The sequence below is a fragment of the Trichosurus vulpecula genome, chromosome 2, assembly GCF_011100635.1.
Source record: "Trichosurus vulpecula isolate mTriVul1 chromosome 2, mTriVul1.pri, whole genome shotgun sequence".
Lineage (NCBI taxonomy): Eukaryota > Metazoa > Chordata > Mammalia > Diprotodontia > Phalangeridae > Trichosurus > Trichosurus vulpecula.
The window spans coordinates 68,257,875-68,279,793 of NC_050574.1; the positions used below are offsets into that span (position 1 = coordinate 68,257,875).

General features: G+C 37.2%; 1 protein-coding gene across 4 annotated transcripts in view; it reads left to right on the forward strand.

Moving 5' to 3' along the window:
* Positions 1-21,919, forward strand: part of FOXJ3 (forkhead box J3) — a 158,446-nt gene that overhangs the window by 113,010 nt on the left and 23,517 nt on the right. For 2 of the 4 annotated variants that reach the window (XM_036744997.1, XM_036744998.1), the window contains exons 6-9: positions 7,124-7,225; positions 16,350-16,478; positions 17,849-18,023; positions 21,365-21,781. In XM_036744997.1, the coding sequence (XP_036600892.1) occupies positions 7,124-7,225; positions 16,350-16,478; positions 17,849-18,023; positions 21,365-21,781 (823 nt within the window). The remainder of the gene's footprint in view (positions 1-7,123; positions 7,226-16,349; positions 16,479-17,848; positions 18,024-21,364; positions 21,782-21,919) is intronic. The other 2 variants (XM_036744999.1, XM_036745000.1) reach the window with 1 other exon arrangement.

Genomic DNA, 21,919 nt, shown 5'->3' on the forward strand with positions numbered 1-21,919 from the left:
AGGGAACACAGGGGTGTGGATATCAGTAATTTTTGACATTTTCCCCTACTTCTTGTTGAAGTTATTGAATTTTAAAAGATATGTGGACTGAATTCAGAGACTTTCATCAAGTCCTCATAGAAATTTTCTACTTCTTTATCTTCCTCAACTGATTTTGTTTTGTGAGATGCGATTATCTTCATAATGTTCATCTCTTTACTTTTACGTCCATCATGAACCTTGCTAGGCATAGTCAAAAATCCTTTATTTGGCATTCAAAGCCCTTCATAACCTATACCCTCCGACATGTATGTTATCTCCCCTGCTAGATTGTGACCTCCTTTTGCCTTTTTGTATGCTTGGCACCTAGTACATGCTAATATGTGCCTACTGATTAATTGATCCACCAGGTCCCCTGAAATTGTCCCTTGTTACTTTCGAGAGGATAATGAAACCAATTCCTTTTATGTTGTTCTCCAGAGAGAACCTGCGCATCTGTTGATATTTTTACAGGGATCTCTCTTTACTCGTTGGCAGTGATAGTGGAACCATTCACCAGGTTTGAACTCTTACCATCTCTGAACTTAAGGTACTTTATGAAGAGGTGGTAATAGCACTTAAGATGAAGTTACAGAGAATGGCTATACCTGACCAAGAATACATACAAGAAATCCACACTGGAGATAGCAAAATTTTAACTCAGTAATTTGTTCTCAGTATAGCTCAAAATTGGAGAAGAAAATCGGAAAGAACAAAAATTACAAATGGTATGTTTACCATTTGTGATGGTGGAAGGTCCATATCCCTTACTTTCTCAGCTTTATAAAAATTTTATGAAAAGAGTCTATACATTCGTGGCATTAAAGACCTCCTCAATAAAAAAAAGAAAAAGGAATATACAGACTTTTGCAGATGATTTTCAGCAGTGAACCACATCTTTACAATTGGAAGACTATTTACTGAACAAAGTTTAAGATCTTGCTGTGATTACTATTTCAATTAACAAACATTAAATGCCTGCTGTTTCCCAAGGCAGTCTGGATAAAAAGGTAAAAGTAGAACCATTTCTGCCTTCAAAGAACTTAATTCTACATGTTGTGGGGGAGGTAAGTGAGGTATGTGACATGTACAGAAGTAAATACAAAGTATATGGGGGGGATTATATGCAAATAAATGGGGGAATCAGGAAGAATGTTGTATAGGTTGGTACCTGTGCTGTCTTTGGAAAGAAGTCACAAATCCTGTCAGGTGGAGTAACAAGGAAGTACATCCCAGGCATGGAAGTGTGGGGGCCACTTTGGAGAGGGAGTGAAGGAGAATAAGGTGAAGTAAAACTAGAAAAGTAGATGAGAACCATATTTGGTCATTTAAATGCCAGACTGAGGTTTTTGTATTCTATCTTCCTGAATATTTTTTACCTAGCACTTTGCCGTGGCCAGATTTGTGACTTTCCCCAGTATTGTGGAAAATGTCCTGCAAAAGGTCTGAAAGAAATAAGAATTCTTATGGAAATCCAACTTCTCCAAATGTTCCTGTTTGCGGGTGACATTTTAATTGCATCAGATCCCAAAACACCATGAAATCTCCTCATTGAAATCCATAGTGATAAAAAGAGATAGGACTAATCGTGTACATTGGAAAGAAAAAGTCTATGAAAAACAGGTATTACTGAGATTATATGAGGCTGAATGTGATGTTCTACAAGTTTGTTGTTGTTGTTGTTAAAGTAATGAGTTATGCTGATAATTTGATAGACTGAAGAGATTGGGCAGAATTTTAGAAATTGTGTAGTGCTTTCAGTGATTGCAGAATGCAAAACCTACCTTTAATGTAAGTGATGATGAAAAAGCCTTTGAACCACAGAATGTAGCCATTTCAGAAGACGTCAAATTACAAACATCTTGAGGGACAATGGAAAAGATGCATGATAGATGTAAGACTGTGAAGTATGTTATCAATGACAAAGGATGTGGAACTGTCAGAGAATGAAAACCAAACTGATGGACAGCTGGAGTGGTATATTGATACCCTGCCGTAGTGCCTGGTAATAGTAGGTGCTTAATAAATGTCTGTTGAGTGATTGAACAAAAAGGATTATAATGGCTAGTTTAAAGCATCAAAGGAAATTATTTTGTGTTGTGGTTCCACTAGATATTCACACTGTCACTATGGACAATACCAGTAAGTCATTTTATTAGTAGCACTAAGTATATACTTACTGTGTATAGAGGCTCTATATTATCCTGATAAGAAAGGAGAAAATAAGGTCCTTGCTTTTAAAATTAATTTGATCTCTGCCTTAGAGCTTATTGTAATTGTAGGGGGTGTTACTGCCCATAGCCAGGGATGCACAAAGTCCTTAACCAGTCACCTTATTAGATGATTTTGTAATTCTGTGGATCAAGGAATAACTTCCCTCCTTGATGAAAAGTCTCTTGATAGCAGCTTGAAAGATTGAAATTACAGATTATTGTATTTTGGGAGAGTAGTTCCATACTTTTAGTGCTGAATTCTCACAGTATAAAGCTGGGGATTCCCTGTCACATCTATGGAGTTATGCATAGACTCTGCTCTGGACCCTTAGAATACCCTCTCTTCTCCCTGTGTCTCTTTACATAGTGGAGTAAGTTTGAGGCTTGACTGCCATTTTTTTTCCTACTTTCTGGTCCTCTAAGGCCCTGACATTGATATCACATCTAGCAAACTGAGTTTCTCAACTACATGTGAAGTTGTTGGATATTTTCACATAGCTTTGGTTTAAATATTGTCTGATCAGATTGGAGGTCACGTTGTAGGGAAGATATTGACAAACTGAAGCATATTAAGAGGCAGGTGGCCATGATGTAGTAGGGAGTGAGGGGTGGTGGTGTAGGAGGGTAGAGACCAGAGATCAGTCTATAAAAGGATCAGTTGTAAGAATTGCAATTCATCTCTCCCCCCAACCCCCAATTCCATGTCTCCTCACCCCTTCCACTATGCTCTCTGGAATGTCTCCTCCATAATTCACAACCTTTCTTTTATAGTGAAATGTTTCCTTTCTTTGTCCATCTTCTGGTATTCACTGAGACCTGACTCCTTCCACATGCTACTGCATCCCTGGCCACTCTTTGCAATAGTGGTTGTACTTCTACTTATGTTCCTTTACTCATTGACCATGGTGTTCCCCATTGCCAGTTCTAATCTCTTCCTGTACCAACAACACTCAGCATCCTTTCCTCCTTTTAGATTTAAGATGTCCAAATTCATCATTCAACTCAGATCCTGGAGGCTGTTATCTATTGACATCCTCTGTTTTCTCCTTCCTTCCTCAATGAAGGAGTTAATTACCTGGCTCCTAGTCTTTCTTTCCAACCCAAATTCCTGCCTCATAATAGGGAATTTCAAAATACATTGATGCTCCCATAACTACATTAGCAAGCACTTAATACATTGAATTTATTTAATCTGCTCAGATTTCATGATCTACACCTCCACTCCACCTCAGCTACACACAAAGGTCATACCTTTGATCTTGCACCCATATGTTCCCCTTTTATCATTTCATCTTTTCCTGTGGCTTACCACCTTTAACCCTTTTCTTTGTTCTTACTATGACCTCTATCCCTCAGTTCTTTCCTAGACATTCATCCCTGTACTGGCTACACTCTCCTTTTTTCAGTATCTTGACCGCTGGTGAATCATCTCCTCTAGCTGTTATCTTGCACTTTTCCTCTCCTTGGCTAAACCTCTGAAGAAAGCCATTTACACTTGGGGGTCTCCATTTCCTTTCCTTTCAGTCTCTTCTAAATCCTCCATAGTCTGGCTAATGATCTTATCTTTCAACAGAAACTGCCTTCTCCCTTTCCAAAGTTACCAATGATGTCTTAATTGCCAGATATATCCTTTTCTCAATCTTTATCCTTCTTAACCTCTCTTCAGCTTTTGTCACTGTCAGTCACCTTCTCCTCCTAGAAGCTCTTTTCTAGGTATTTGTGACACTGCTCTCCCTTGGTTCCATAGTCACCTGTCTCATTTTTTGGATCTTCTTATATGTTAAGCCTACCAACCAAGGGGGTGTTCCCGAAGGCACTGTCTTTGGTATTCATCTTTCTTCTCCTTTGTACTATCTCATTTGGTGATTTCATTAACTTTCATGGGTTCAAGTATCATATCTATGCAGATAATTCTCAGATACATGTATCTATCCCTAACCTCTCCTAAGTTTCAGTCTTGTATCACCATTTGGACCTCTCAGACTTGATGTTAAGTAGGCATCTCAGAGTCAGGATGGGATGATAACAGCTAGTTCAGTGATTCTCAAAATGTGATCTGGAGACCCCTGGAACTCCCTGAGATGCTTTCACCTTCTGATAGGATTTCAGCTGGTGAAGATTACCAAGGAGAGGAGACAAGAAGGAAGGACAGTCTAAGAGCAAGGAACAGTATAGATGCTTTGTAAAGCCTTAGTGCTCTCTGTTTGTGTGAAATGTAATATTGTCTATATGTTGTAATAATGTAATAATGTAAATTATAATGTAAATAATGTAAATCTAAATGTAATAATGTCTATATTTCAGGGATAATGAGTAGACCAGTTTGGAAGAATATGTGAGGAGTTCTATGGGTATGGAGCATTAGGCCACAGGAAGGGGAATAGTATTAGAAGTCTGGAAAAGTAGTTTGGAACCAGATTATAGATAGCTTTGAATGTGAGGCTAAAGAATTTAGATTTTTATTTCCTTCTCTCCCCAAGTTAGGTATGAATTACATGGATAAACTGGAGTAGGCTAGCCTAGATTGAGAAATTAGGTCGAGTTAGGGAAAATTAAGGTATATTTAGGTGATTATCATAGCGTCCTATTGTCATCAAAGTCTTACACAAAATCATAAACCAAAGCAGAATTTTATCTTTATAGCTAGCCTTCCTCTTATTTCTTCTCTTCCCCAGCACCCGATATCCTGACTGTGGAAAATACCCCATTCTATTCTGACCTTCTCTCACTTCCTTGTTCCTCCATAATGAGGAAACTTCTCATTTTTTATACTGATAGAAGTTAGTCTGCTTATATGGTGACCAAAGGATTTAATCATTCTGAGATTTACCAACTCGATAAATGCTTATTAAGTACCTACTGTATATACAGTCAAATGAGAAATAACATTTAAAACACTTGGTAAACCATAAAGCCCTATGTGAAGGTCTGCTGCTGTGTTTATTTTTATACCAAGGTCAGTCAAACCTTTGTTACTCCAGGTGGCATGGCACCCTGTATTTTCCTCATCATTTTATCCTATACTGGAAAGGTGTTTTCTGTTTTGGAATTGTAATACTTCAGTTCCAGAAGATTAATGATCTTGTTGATATATGGTGTTTTCTGTTTTGGAATTGTAATACTTCAGTTCCAGAAGATTAATGATCTTGTTGATATATGGATTCTCTGTTCCAATGAGGATCATAGGCCTTCCTTGTCTTAGTGGATGGCATTTCATGAAGTTGCTCTGATTTTCACTATTGACTAATGTTGTGGTGATCACCCTCCGCAAACATAGCAAGACTGGTACTCAGACAATAGGAATATCACTAGTCTTCCCAAGGGCATTCTTTCTGATTCCTTAATAGGAACTGCCAGAGGTGGTAGTCTGCTAGCATAATCTTAAAAAACCCAGGTTGCTTCCATGCCACTGAGAGGCCCTGGAAGAGGATTTTAGTGGAAAGGCAAAGTTTGTGTATATGACCCAATGTACCAAGTAAGCTTAGCTTTCTTTCTCTTTGGACCTCCTTTTGGAAGAGCCTTCCAGATTCTTGTTGCATGTATCTAATCTGAGCGTTAACACAGAATTGGAAACAAGGGGCCTATATCAATATGGTGCTTTTCTTTTTCCTCTTTATTTTTCTTTCTTTGGTAGCTGAAAAATCTACCTGGCATCTATATTTGGAAGTTGGATAACTTACACTACCCTAATTTATATTTCACTTACTCTGTCACCTTTGTAAGAGCCACCACAAAGCTTTACAAAATAAAATCATCTCTAAATAATACTGTTGTTATTCATTTGTTTCAGTCATGTCCAACTCTTTATGACCCCATTTGGAGTTTTCTTGACAAAGATATTAGAGTGGTTTGCCATTTCCTTTTCCATCTCATTTTATAGTTGAGGAAACTGAGGCAAACAGGTTAAATGACTTCTCTAGGGTCACACAGCTAATAAGAGTAAGGTTAGATTTGAACTCATGAAAATGGGTCCCCCTGATTCCAAGCCCAGCGCTCTATCCACTGTACCACATAGCTGCTCTCTTAATAATACTAATGCCCCTTTATATATTAGTATAATTCCACTGCTCCTTTATGTTTGTTTGTATGAAGACACTTTAAAATAAGCTATCCCATTTTCCTTTTGATTTGGTTCTTAAAGAGGATTAGATTTGAAATTAAAAGATCCAAGCTTGACTTTTACCTTGTTGCTTGGAAACTGTGGCCTTAGGCAAGTTACTTAATCCCTCTGGTCCTGAGTTTCCTCTTCTATAAAATCAATAGTTTGACCTTTCTTACCTCTAGGGTTCTTTACAATTCTGAAATCCTTTGATCTTAAAGTAGTTGCATTTGCACAACACCTTTTTATATTGTAGGTTTTCAGAAACAAGTGTATTTCATCCAAACAACAGCCCTCTACATAGTAAAGCCGCTTAATAGATGTTTGCTATATTGAACCAAATTTAACAGAACAAATGCTACCCCAGCTGGTAGAAAACCCAAGTTTTCTGATATGTCTTTCTGTAGTACAACCAGAATGTCGTTGTTTTGAGGCCCATGGGAAGAAAACCACACACAAACACACACACACGCACGCGCGCGTGCGTGCGTGTGTGTGCTTGTGCAGCACTCAAGATGATATGTAAAGTACATAAAAGTTGTCTGCTTTTAATATCAGCGCGAACCACAATCTATTTTCAGGTTCATAGATGGTGGGTGATAGCTTAAGCTAAAGAATGTTAAGGTAGCTCTCAATGAATTAGGCTCCATTGGATACTTAAGCTCTTTCTTACCAGTGATAGAAAGAATGTACAGCATTGGGAACTGGAGGACTTAGTGAAATCCTCTAAATTTGTATTAACTTTGTTTCAGGTTATAAGCTGCTAATTATTTGTTTTGTTTTTGCATTTTAGGCCTCAACTCCATATAGCATAGATTCAGATTCTTTGGGAATGGAGTGTATTATTTCGGGAAGTGCCTCTCCAACTCTCGCAATCAACACTGTGACTAACAAAGTAATTTCTTTTTTTTTATGTCAATATATTATTGCATAATTCATTTAGCTTCCCTTTATCATACTTTTAAAATGTTCTGTATGACTAAATTTGACAGTAGCGCAAACTTGTGTCTCTTAAACCTGGCACTACAATAGGGATATTAAGAACTGTTTAGTTTGTGAACTAGTCCCTCTATAGAAGAACTGCCCTGATGAGTAGAAGTAACTGTGGGTTCTTGAAAGTTTTGCCAGCAGAGTACCAATTTTGTTGTTCTTGCAAGATAGAAATACGTAATTAAGAATGGTCTCAGTGATTAATAGAATGCCTATCAACTGAAGACCAACCAGCTAATAATGGAGAAATTTGTCACTAAGGTTGATCATAAATTGATGAATTTTCTGGCCACAGCAATTCTGGAAGTCTCTTACTAAGTTATAAGAGAAATTGATGAAATGTTAGTGGAGGACGTACCCTCACTGATGAAATAAAATTCTTGAATTATAGAAGAGGGCTTCATAGAAAAGGATTCTCATAATCCATGTTAATATATAGTGATTTATTGAAATTTCTGGTATTATTTATCCTCTGCTAATTGGTTCTTTTTTTTCCTTGAGGGTTCCTTTTGGGGGGGAAAGATAATCCCATAACTGATATTTTTGTGGTCTTATAGTTTGCTTCCCTTTGGATACTATGGAGAAGAAGACTATTTAGTAAGGGTAATGGGAGGGAAGGGAGAAATGCCTGGCTAATTCCTAGGAATGAGGCTGGTCCCCATTTAAACCTTTTTCTGCTTTTCTCTTTCCTTATTTGTAATTATTTGGAAGGCATAACAGAGATTTCTAAGATATTGATATTTGTATAACAGGTTTTTACCATATCTTTCTATGGCAAAAAAAAAAAAGAAAAGAAGAGTTAAGACAAATTGATCTACTTATTTCAAGTAATATTTTGTGTAACAAAAATATTAAAGGTCTGGAGTTGTGAAGAGTGCTGGATTTGGAGTTAGAAAACCTTGGTCAAATTCAGCTCCATAACCTAGCCCTTTGACCTGTTGACAAATCTTTTGTCCGTAAGCCTCAGTTTTCTAACCTCCTAAATGTGGATGATAGTATCTATTCACCTAACATAATATGTAAATAGCTATTATTACTACTTTAAGCAGCATCTTAGAAGGAGCTCTGATCTCTTCCCATATTTGTGTGTACCCACATAACATGTATATACATAGCCACATGGTGATGATACTGGGTGTCCACTAGTGGCTACCCAGTGGCCTATTATACTTTCATTGTGATACAAGGCCAGAAGTTTCAATAGAAGACTCTTAGATATACTCTAAAATGCAGGTTTCCATGTGTCCTGTATTCAGGATCCCTTTGCTTGTACTCAAAGCCCTGATTTAAAATCCAGAACAGATTCATGAGTGCTGCCTTTTGCTTTGCCTGGCATTTGAATTACACATGCCTGGAGTAGAGGAGTTCTCTTTAGCCAGCTTGGGTATACTGGCTTGTATTCTTGGTGGGCCTTTCAGTTACTATGGTCACAAATTGAATATCAGCACTACTGTGGCAGGGGAAAAATGGGTAAGTTCTTAATTCATTTGGTCAGTTAATTAGCAAGCAGTTGTTATGCATTTGCTGTGTTCAGGAACTCTGTTAGGCATTGAGGATAGAAAGACCAAGAGAAACAGTCCTTGTACTCAAGGAGTGCTGCTGGGGATATGAACATGGCTAGGTATATATTGAACACATGTAAAACAGATACAGAGTAACTTGGGGAAGGAAGACTTCATGCAGAAGGTGGCTTTTAAGTTGATTTAATGTTTCTTGGGATGAGGTTGAGAATAGGATAGCCATTGGCAATAGGCCATCACTTAGGATACTCAGAATTCATATTGAAGAGAACCTTTGTGAATATAATGACTGTGGGGAAACCAGCTTTTTAGTACAGTTCAGTTTTTGCCAGATGTTAGAGAGCCCCCATTTGAGTCAGTATGTATTTAATACAGTGTTTAAAACATCTACGATTTCTGTGAGAGAAAAACAGAATTTTCTGTATGCACTGGCAACTACTATCAGCAGCAGTAGAGCTGTGCAAATTTGTGTGAAGTATATGCTGGTTTGAGGTCTCAGAGAGCAGCTTTTAATCTCTAGCAGTAAATTCATTCAAACAAGGATTATATACATATATACTTACTTTTATAGTTCCATACCAATGGTAAGGTGCTATATATAGAAATGATATATAGATAATATCAGCTTAGGTTTGTATAACACTTTACTGTTTATAGAGAGTTTTACACTATTTTATTTGTTCCTCACAACAACCCTATAAATTAGGTAGTACAGTGAATATCTACATTTTACAGATGTGGTAATAGAAAGGCCCAGAGAAATAGAGTGATTTGCCCAAAGTCACATAGCTAGTAAGTTGCAGGGCTAATATTTGAACCTATCTTTGCTTACCCCAACTCTTAACATTCTTTGCCCAATTCCATGCTTTCTCTCCTAATAATGACAATCAGACCTAAATTTTGCCTAGAAATAATGCCATAGTAGGGGGTCACATTCTTGACTAAAGGCTATATTTAAAAAAAAAAAAAAGAAACGGCAACATTGTTCGTATCTCAACCGCTGTTGAAGTATATGTCAATAGGCACAGCAACAGAGTAATTTTATTTAATATGATATTGTATAATATCAGGGCCTTATCTGCAAACTTCATAACTCCTCATCTTGTATCTAGCCAGAATATTAGTGAAATCATCAGGGTAATAAAGTTAAATCTCTTCTTTGAAGAGATTTTTGGAAAGTTTCTGGATCTTGTGATAGAAGTTTTGCTGTCATTTTCTTTAAATTTCCCTTTGATAGCAAGCAGAGAGATTTAGAGACCAAATTGTTGATTCCTTTGCTGGTCTTGAAAGCAGTCACAAACTACCACTGTGGTTTGTACCTCAATAAACTAAATGCTTACTGACAACTCAATTTATTTTAATCCTTTGATATGTTGATATCAAGTCTTGTAACTTGTGTGTTGACAAAGCACAAAATTGTCAAATTTGATTCAGAATCCACAAAATGCATTCCATTTATTTTAGTGGACTGCAAACTAAGAACCTTGTTTAGAAAGGACCTCAAAGGTCATCTAGTTAAACACATATCTAAATAGTAATCCCCTCAATAACAATCTCCCAAAGAGTTTATTTTTTCTGTGGCCTCTTGGTTTGAGACTGTTTTTATGTTTGTGCCTTTGTCTACCTAGTGACAATTCCAAAGTGTTTCTTGTTTCCTTAAGCTCCTAACCGTACCCCTGCCTCTCAGACTTTCTCAGAACATCTCAGCAGTGTCATTCCTGTTCTCCTTTTCTTCTGTCAGAGGAAAAGCCATCTCTACTCCTTCCTAAAACTACGAATGCCCTTGATCCCATTCTGCTTTACCTCCCTGGGGACCTTTTTTCAGCAATCATCCCTTTTTTATGCATCTTCCGCCTTTTCTTTTCTCCTGCCAAATTTCTTGCAAATATTCTCAACTTTCTCAAATGCATAAAAAGCTTTCTGCTGTTCCACACTATTCCACCTTTAGTTGCTCCACACTGTTTGAATATCATTCCATCTTTCTCTTTCTTTTGTATGTCAAACTTCTTTAAAAAGTTCTCTCCACATTATGTGAAGTGGAAGCACTTCCCCACAACCAACTTTCCACTCAGCTTTTGGTAAGCCAGATTTTGTGATGAGACTTCTGTCTTTTTGTCTGTCTCATTAAAGACCACCTTGATGCAAGACTTCTAAATCTATTTTTGAACCCTAGTCTCTTCTGTTGGACATTGCAGACTTGATACCAAAAGTCCAATTTAAATTCAAGTGTAAAATAGATCTCATTAAATATTTCCCCTAAAATTAACCTCTCCTCTAAACTTCCTTATTTCTGTTAAAGGGCACCACGATCTTTTCACTCAAACAGATTTGCAACTAGGGGCTATTCTCTTTTCTGCTTCACCTGATATTCTGTCATTTGTGAAGTAATGACATCTGTACTGCTACAGTATCTCATTCACTTCCTTTCTGTTCACATAGTCATCTTGTTTTAGGCTCCCATCACCTCTCATGTGGGCTATTGCAGTCACATCCTAATTTGTCTTTTTGCCTCTTCAGTCTACTTTTCACATAGTCACTAAAATGATTTTTTCTAAAGCATGGATGTGACAGTTTCACTACCCTAGGCAATAAACTCCAGTGTCTTCCTTTAAGTTCTAATGTCAAATAGAAACTGCTCTGTTTGGAATTTAAATTCCTTCACAACATGGCCCCATCTAACCCTTTCAGCCTTAATATACATTCTTCTCTTTACCATACAGTATGATTCAGTCAAACTGGTCTTCTTGCTGTTCTGTTTAGGAAGCACCTGTGTATCTCCACAAATGGAATGAGAAACAGTGGTGGTACTCTGTAATATTTCCCATATTATTTCATGAATATGTTTTCTCCACTCTCAAACCCATTCTCAAGGATATATCATCCTTGAAGGCAGGAATTAGCCTTCTGTTTATTTTATGTCGTGCATGGTATTGTGATTAGTACAGTGTTCTGTGATATTGGAAAAGAGAGCATAAGTAAGTAGAGAATATGGATAGATGTAGAAAAATTGTGGTGAGTTGAGTGGCTAGCAAAATTGAGATAACATATTTGTAATGTATTAATTGCATGCTGTGTTATGGCATTGTAGTTATTCAGAGAAACTCTGGATCATAAAATTTGTCCCCGTGCTTACAAGAAGTGTTTATCATTTAATTTTTTTAAATTGGAACTTAACAATCATCAACAAACAAACATTTCTGCATAGAAAAGAACAAAAACAAATATGAAACTGTAACCTGTTACAGTTTATTTTTAAAAGTATATGTTAAATTTAACAGTATAGTAACATTCCTATTTATATCCCATTTTGAGCATCTTTTAGTTTTATTTTTTTGCCCATGTTTTATTGATGTACTTTTTTTTTTTTTGCCTCTCTATCATTACCAATTAACCCATTCCTCTACTTTGCCCCATTAGAAGCTCTCTCGTAATGTAGAAATATAGTCACACAGAATAATCGAAGCATTGGTCGTATCTGAAAACATACTTCATTCTGTACTTCAGTTCTGTTTCTGCTCTGCACAGAATCTAGACCAGCTATCTTTTGAAAGTTTACTTTATTTGCTTCCTAATTTTTTCTTGTAGTTTTCTTCCTTGTGTATTTTTTTTAGGTACCAGCACTATAAACTTTCTAGCACTTAAAAGGGCTCCCAGCTTCAGTGGAATCTGAGGTGATAGGGCTTCAACCTTTAGGCAAGTATATACATAAGACCTAGTTCCCTATGCAAACTCTCTCTTGTGGGTATTTTGTTAGGATTGGGGCATGATATCATTCCAGTCAGGTAGGTCACCTCCATCCTTGTTTTAAAAAGAAATAATTTCACTGTCTCCTTGCCGTCCTTCCCTTCAAGATGCAGTTCTGCATTGGCAGTCCTGGTGAGCTTATCTGCTGACATAAAGTACTTGTCTTGAACTGTTCATGATTTTTATATAAACTACTGTTTTCCTACATCAAAAATTTCATATTATTAGTGATTCTTTGGCTTTCACGTTTTCACTCCAAAGTCTCAACTAAGTATGGGGAAGGGACCTTATTTAGTAAGAACAACAGTGGGGTTTTCCTACCCTTAACTTGCTGTGCCCTCTGCTCCTGGAGTCATTGTTACTTTTTTGGCTTATAACAATGGATAATGTGACTGAATTTTATAGTCCTTTGTAAAAGTTTTTTTGATGCCTTTTAAAAAACATTACCAGTCATTTCTAGACGTTCTTCCTCTCACTTCAACCCCCCAGTAACAAAGAAAAACAGTGTTAACAACTACATCTGATAGATAGTTTCATTCTTTACCTGTGAACCCTCACTTTCCCATAATGAAAGGAGGATACATCTCCTCACCTCCTTTGGGGCCAAGATCATTCATTACATCACAGAGTGTTCAGTTTCATCTTAGTGTTCTTGTTTATCTTATCATAATTAATATGTATAATCTTATAGATCTAGAAAGGGACCTTAGAAGGCAGTAAGTTCAAACCCCTCATTTTATAGATGAGGAAACAGACTCAGGGAGGTTTAATGACTTCCCTGATATCAGATACCTAATATCCTAATCCCATGATTGTAAAATGTGTCTCTTTTATGTTCTCCTCATTACGTAGTTACAGATGAAAAGCACCAGAGGCAGGATTTGAACCTAGGTCATCTGGCTCCAAATCTCTACCATGTTCCTTTCATGTTTTTCCATTTCTGGCTGTGTTTATATAAATTCCTCATATTTGTCATTTGTTATGGAGTAAAATTTATTCTGTTTTATTTGTACATCTCAATTTGTTGAGCTGTTCTCCCATCTGGGAGCACCCATTTTGTTTCCAATTTTTTGCTACCAAAAAGGGATACGATAAATGTATTGGTTTTTGTGGAAACTTTCTTTAACCTTTTTGAGGAATATATGTCCAGTGGTGTGATCTCTGCGTCAAAGGGTATCAACAATTTAGTGATATTTCCTCACGTAATTCCAAATTGTTTTCCAGAATAGTTGGAATAATTCTTATTCCACCACTAGTGTATTAGTGTACTTTATCCCTTTAACCTTGCCAACAATGATTCTTTGTTTTTTTTATCATATCCAATTTTCTAGGTATGAAATAAAGCCTGAGTTTTAAAAATTGTGGTTTCTTTTTATAATTAGTGATCAGAGCTATCTTTCATGTATGGTTGCTAATAGTTGGTGATTCTTCTTTTGAAGACAATTTTGGAGAATGACTCTTAGTCTCAAATGTTTTTGTTAATTACCTACATACATCTTGGATAGGAATGTGACTGTGGTAAAAGATAAATACTGATAAATTTTTACCCATTTGTTCATTTCCTTTATCTTAGATGTATTGGTTAAAAAGTGGATTGGTTTTTTTTTTAATGTTTAGCTCACAAATGATCCCTTTGGATATTTTTGTGATATAGTATAAAATGTTGGTTAAAACCTATTTTCTTCCAGACGTCTTTCCAGTTTTTCCAACAGTTCTTTTAAAATAGGGGGGTCCTTTCCCAAGTAGTGTTTGTTGTTGAGTTTACTGAACACTGGACTTTTGAATTTGATTTCTTATTATTGCTTATTGATTCAGTTCATTGATTTATTTTTTCTACATTTTTTTTAACCCATTTCATATAGTTTTAAAGTGAATCATGGAATCTTTGGAATTGAAAGAAGATTTACAGGTCATTGAGTTTAACCTGTCACCTTTCCATCCTCTATTTGAAGAGTACCAGTAATAGGGAATTCACTCTTTTATTAAGGTGGTGCATTCCATTTCAAGACTGTTCTGTTTGTTAGAATTTGTAAGCTAAAATTTGTTTTGCTATAATGTCTGCTCTTTCATCTTAATTCTGTCTCCTTTAGCCACATATACTAAATTTAGTTCATTTGCAGAAGACAGTCTGTCAGATATTTGACTACAGTGATCAGGTCCTTCCTTTTCTATATATAAATATTTCCTTTTGCTACCAGCTAATCCTTATATGGCATCATTTTAAGTCCTCTCACTATTCTCTAGTTTGTCATTGATTCTGTTTTTTGTTGTTTTTAGGCAGTCAGGGTTAAGTGACTTGCCTAGGGTCACACAGTTAATAAGTGTCTTGAGTCCAGATTTGATCTCAGGTCCTCCTGACTTCAGGGTTAGTGCTCTATCCATTGTGCCACCTAGTTGCCCCAGGACTCAGTTTTTCAATGTGATCTGCCCAGTGCTAACAGAAAGAATAAAGAGACTAGCAGTTTTGTTCTGGATACTATATATCCTTCTCTTACTATGTATCCTCTTAGCACATCTTTGGGTTACATTAACTTTTTTGGCATCATCTTCACATTGCTGAATCCTTGAGTAGTTAATTAAAACTTCTAAGACTTTTTCATTAGCAGTGCTATTAAAAGAGTTTGTTACGTAGTAGGCTCATGTATTTGTTATCTTGAACCAAAGTAGAGGACTTTTCATTTATTCCTGATAAGTTATATCTTGTTAGTTTTAGCCTGCCATTCCAGTCTGTCGAGATTAGTCTTCAGTTTATCTGGGGGAACTCTCTGTGCTCCAGAACAGATAGTTAGCTTGACTGTTCCAGAAGCTCTGGGGTCAGGTGTGATTTTTCCCTGACCAACCAACTATTCCTAACCTACTCAAGGAAACTTGGTGTGTAAACCAGAATGTTGCTGTATTAATGGAGAATGAAGATCATATTTTCCCAACAAATTGTACTTGTGTTCCCAGAATTATGTATCCTGTTCCTCTCTGAATGCCAACAGGAATGCCAGTAGATGCTCAGTAAATATTGACTAACTCATCTAATAAATCTTGTACATTAGGACATTGCTGTCATTTATTTGGGAAACACTGGAAAGTTGATTGGCAGGTATAAAATTATAGGTGGAAGACTTAGAATTAGGGAAAGGACCTAACAGGAAAGCTTATTTGAAGTACTTTCTTGGTGATATAAGGTTGGCCTCGTTTTGTTGGGCCATCTTGGAAAGTTGTTATTGTTGGGTTGTTATTCAGTTGTGTCCAACGTTTTGTGACCCCATTAGTGGTTTACTTGGCAAAGGTACTGGAGTGATTTGCCATTTCCTTTTCCAGCTTGTTTTGCACATGAAGAAACTGAGGCAAACAGGGTTAAGTGACTTGCCCAGGTCACACAGCTAGTAAGTGTGATGAGGCCAAGTTTGAATTCAGGTCTTCCTGACTCTGGGCCTGGTGTTCTTTCCCCTTCAATAGTAGTATATGCAATGCAGCAAGAGAGGACTTGTTTGTTAGCTTGCATTTGTCTAGTTTAACTCCTCTGGTGCCTGTTGTTTGCATCAGAGCCAAAACCTATTCTTTAGCAGAGTAAGCTATAAATAGCATTTGTTAAAAAAAAAAAATTCTTTGTAACCCAGACCTATTTTTGAAAGCTAACCTTATTAAATAATTACATTGATTTTGGTAGTTGTGCATGTAGATACTCTGTCTTAGAGTACCTTGGTGTATATAAAGTAGTACATGCAATTTTAACCGATCTTTGTTCAAATATTTGTTTCTTTTGCATTCTAGGTAACATTATATAATCCTGATCAGGATGGCAGTGACAGTCCACGCAGTAGCCTTAACAACAGTCTCTCGGACCAGAGTTTGGCATCTGTTAATTTGAACAGTGTTGGAAGTGTGCACAGCTATACACCAGTAAGCTTATTAAAATGCTCTTTATATTTGAATTCACAATTAGAGCTTAGAACTAAACTCAGTGGAAGATGCAGACTAAATGTGAAGAGGGGCAGCTTTAAACATAGAGATACACAATTAGCAGGTTATAAATAGGCTTTGGGAAACGACTTCCTACCTAGATGGTGATCCCAATGCATACTTAGAAGGTTATTTGTAACTTGATTTTTAAAATGGTTGTGCTCAAGTAACTCAGAGCGTATTGCCCTGAATATAGATCATTTTCAAGTCCTGACTGAGCCCTCTTGTTCTTAGTTTCAGTTTCAGCAGCTTTAAAAGTAATGGGCCTCGTAATAAATCAGAACTGTAACTTTTAACCTAAATATTTTTTCTATTGATTTTTGATACTCTATAATGTTAAACTGCATTTAAGCATCTGGCAGTTTGCATTTCTTAATTCAGACTCTTTAAATAAAAATAGGTAATTCTTTTTTTTGAAAACTAGTATTCTTTATTGCTTTGTGATAGAGGATCATTATTTTAAATTTTAAGGATTTAAGGCATTGATCCCTTCCATTTTCCTTTTATTTCCTTTTATTTCTCTTTGAGTTTGTACCTAGTTACCTTGTTTTTACTCCCTTCTTTTTCTTCTTAGTATTTCCTTCTGTCTCCCAGAAGTTGAGAGGGAGACAAATAAAGGTTCATTGTGATTTAAGGCAGTGGTTGCACTAGAAATCAGTGTCACAAAATTTCCAAGTTGTCCAGTAGTGCAACAGTTTTCATTCCTGCTCACCAAGAAGCAGTATTTTATAGTTTTCACCCTCCCCATAGAGTAGTGTCATACATCCTGTAAGTGCTTGGGCAGTTGGATTGAATGAAGCCATAAATTAGATATTAAGATAGAAATCTGACACTGCAAATCCTACCTCATATAAAAATATTTCTTAATTTTAGCAAAGGTAGGGTAACAGCAGTGGAAAAAATAAGAGACAATGCCATTATTGAATAGAAGAAAGGACTTTGGTATAATTGGCTGCTGTAATTAATAGGACAGGACCCAGTCATGTTTAAAAAGCAATACATCAGGGTTCTAATCCCTTTTGGCATGTGGGAGTGGGAGATACTTGCTATTATTGAATGTGTGCTGATTCTGGGGTTAGTGGTGATTAATGACATCCAGCTTGTGCCTCATGTTTGGTGCCCAAGCCAGAAATAAGGAGGATGGTTCCAATGATAAGGATATCATATGACAGCCAACTCAGGGAGGGTGTTTTTTTCCCACTTTGGATTATATTCTCTTAGCATGTGAACCACTGTTTGTAGTTTTTTTTTTTTAATGAATAAACTCAAATGTAGAGCCTAGAATCAGTAGTATTTTCTTTTAACATTAGGTGACAAACCATCCAGAACCAGTCTCTCAATCACTAACTCCTCAGCAGCAGCCACAGTACAGCATCCCAGAACGAGACAAACAACTACTTTTCTCAGAATATAATTTTGAAGATCTTAGTGCCTCATTTCGAAGCCTTTATAAATCAGTTTTTGAGCAGTCACTTAGCCAACAAGGTGAGTTTTTTGCATTTTAAGAAATCTTTTCCCAGGATATTTGGTATCTTTTCCCATTCATCAAAGTTGTTGTTTGTCTGTAGTTAAGGAACAGGGTGTATTGGGACATTCTTCTTGTGTGTGTGTGTGTGTGTGTGTGTGTGTGTGTGTGTGTGAGAGAGAGAGAGAGAGAGAGAGAGAGAGAGAGAGAGAGAGAGAGAGAGAGAGAGAGAGAGAGAGATTTGCATGCTAGGGCTCCTAAGAATCTGATAGTATCCAGCTCAGGGCTCTGCCTGCATCACCATTGATTCCAGTAAGTATAGTATTATTGTAGCTCAATGTGCAATAGAAGTAAGCCAGCTTCTGGTCATAACATAGCTTTGCTTTAAAAGAAGTATCATATGGAGTTCTAATCCTTGCTTTATCATCAGCACCTTTTCCTTGAAGATTGTACACATGCAGTATGATCTCTGTCATGTCAGTTGAATTGTGTCTAGCATTGTGAATCATGTGCAGATCCAGTATAGCTTTTGCAGAATGGTATAAAATCAAATGAGATAATTAATACTATTCTATAACCCTGATGAAGTTACTTTGCAGAGTATCCCTTTATACTTCAGCTTAGCTCCTTGCATTATTTACAATTTTCTACACTCATGTCAGTGGCAAAGATTGAGAGCTGATAATATGTTGATAAATGAAGTTGCATTGCTTCAGTGGCTGATTTCAGGGGTTAAAATTCAAGTTCAAGGCATAAGTTTAAATTAGCTTGTATGCGTATAGGAAAAGATGCCTTTTTGAGCTGCTGTATTATATTTGGTGTTCCTTTGGGTAGTAGGTGGTTTAAAACAGCACTGTCCAACCTTAGGTTTTTATTGAAATAATAGACAGTATATTTTGATTTTGCCATATTAGTGAGAGCTTTGTTTACTAAAGCATTTATATAAATTTCTTTGCTTGTAGGCAGGCCTCATAAATTGCACTGTGGGCATGCGGCTGCATTTTGGACAGCCCTGGTTTAAAATATGTAGATTCCTTAGGTAATTTAAGTAAATTGCTCTTAAAATAACAGCAGTGCCAATAACTGAAGGATGTACAATGATTTCGGTGTGGTGTAATGAAAAGAGTACTGGATCAGAAATCATATGACTGGCATTCGAAGTTAGACCCTGCCTCTTAAGGAGCTATGTGACCTAGGGTCAGTCCTTTTTCTCCTCTCTGTCCTTGAGCTTCCTTACTTACACAGTAAGGAAGTTAGACTAGATCTCTGAGGTCTCTTCTAGTTCTGACACTCTGATTTTATCACCAACAAATGATTTCACTGAACCTCCCTGGGCCTCTGTTTCTTCATCTGTAAAGTGAGGCCATCTAGCTCTTGAATTGTGATCACCTGTCTCTTTCCCCTCCTTTATGAGTCACTTTGATGTTCACTTTTAATGTCAACTCTCTGATTTCAAGAATCAGTTCTGACTTTTATCGAGTACCAATGCAGTCTTTTGCCAAAACCACCGGTTTTAATATTTTATATTGCATTCATATACTGGCAAATATTATGACAAATACTACAAATCATGGCAACAGTATCTTCACCAAGTATCTTGACTCCAGAAGAAACCTGGGCCATTGCACAATCTTTTTCCATTTAAATGAATACCTTGTATCTAGATCCGTAAAATAATGTTGCCATGGGCCATCTGCCGGGATGTGGAAATAGCCTTGTTATACAGAGCCAGATGTTGGGGTGATGATGATTTTTAAAATGGTCGTTCTTTCTGTAAACCAAATATGTTTCTCCTGACACCAGGTACTTTAGACAGTTGCGTGCACGTCAGCGGCATAATGAGACAAAGCATAAGAGTTGATGTGGCTTTGCTTGTACTTTTACTTGGTCTTACGGATGTTGTGATTGAGGAGGGGCTTCATGGAATGACATGGATTTTGCCAGAATAGGTGGTTAAGTTGGTAAGCAGAAGTTGGCTTCTAGCTTAACTAGTAACATGAAAATTTGAGAGGGAGCACATGAGCACAATATGTGTGTTATCATGAAAGAGGTAAGAAAAAAATGGAGAAACAAGAATATTAAAACCCTGAAGCATCTTGCTCAAAAAGAGAATGTGGCAAAGTAAGTAATGGAAGCCGGGTTGGCAGATGAAAAATAACGTGAACACTAGGTGTTTTTAATCATCCTCTAATGTCCGCTGAAGGAACATTCTTGCCTTGGCTTATGAATGAAGCCGGCCTCTAGTACCTTTGCATGGTGCCTGTTTCTCAGTGAATTTGAAGCTTAGGAAGAAAGAAGAGTAGCTTATTTTAAAAGGTATTTATTTCAGGGAACTGACTACAGATGGGAAAGTGAAAAAAGCCAAGAACATGCTTTTTTGCAAAGAGAGAAGATAAGAAGTTGGGAAGTTAGAATGCATATTTTGAGTAGATAAATAAGCACAGACTAACAAATGCTTGGTCTTCAGTGTGTTAAAGATTAATGCGAGGGGCAAGTAGGTGGCGTAGTGGATAGAGTACCAGCCCTGGAGTCAGGAGGACCTGAATTCAAACCTGGGCAGGGCACTTAACTCTGATTGCCCCCTATACCCCCCACCCCCAAAGATTAATGCAACATAATAGCTGACTGACTCCCAGAATGTGGCAGAATGTTCCTTAGATATTATTCCTCATTCGAAAAGTCTTTCTCCTCTTAAGGAGGGGGGAGGAGAAGGAGGGAGAAAATTTGGAACTCAAAATTTTTATAAAAACAAATGTTAAAAAATTGTTTTTACTGTGCAATTGGAAAAATACTTTAAAAAAAGAAGAAAAGTGTCTCTCCAAGAGTAAATTTTAACTCAGAGGCTGATCTAGGAGACACAGTGAACTCCAGTTCTTCCTTTCCCTACCCCAAACACATACACATACATTAATAGTCATATGTCCTCATGGAACTCCTGGTCAAGATGAACTGACCCAGGATAATCTCAGTACTTCTTAAACCTAAAATTTTATTTAAAGCATGGAAAATGAGGTTTGTAGTACATGTCCCTAAACCTTGTGCAATGAGATGAAGCTACATGACACATAAATGTACTAATTCCAGTGTTTCAGAAATCTTGATTCCTCCCTGTTGGTTATGGGGAAGAATTGCATCTACTGCTCTTCTTGCCCATTGCTGCTAAAGCTGAGTTTTTCTATGCCTCCAGAAAGTCTTCCTGAAAAGAGATGGTTAAGCCCATGTCCAGAGATATATGATCCGGGGGGCGGGGGGGGGGAGCAGAGAGAGAATGAGAGAATGTGTTTCTGTTGGGTAAATTTTAAAGAAATATTCTTTACAAAAACATGACCAAAAAATATTTCTTTCTGTTTACTATTTTTAGGTTTGATGAGCATCCCTTCTGAATCATCCCAGCCACCCCACACTTCATGTTCCTATCAGCACTCTCCCAGCAATACCGTGAGCTCTCATCAACATAGTGGCCAAAGCAGCTTATCGAACAGCCACAGCAGTAGTCTTGCCACTACTGCCAATAATTCCGTGGCACAAGTTTCTTTGTCTCACCCCCAGATGCACACACAACCATCTCCACATCCTCCCCATCGACCGCATGGTTTATCACAGCATCCACAACGTCCTCAGCATCCAGCACCACACCCACAACAACACAGCCAGCTGCAGTCTCCACACCCCCAGCATCCGTCTCCACATCAACACATACAGCATCATCCGAATCATCAGCATCAGTCGTTAGCACATCAGACACATCCACCCCCACAGCAGGTATCCTGTAATTCTGGTAAGTTCTCATCTTCTAACTTGTGTTTAGTTAATTATATATCAGAAGCAATTCCTAGCTATTCATAGTTCTGCATATTTGAGGATGGGGGTGAGTGGGTTGGTTCTGAGGTATTTAAAGCCATGAAAGGATGGGTAA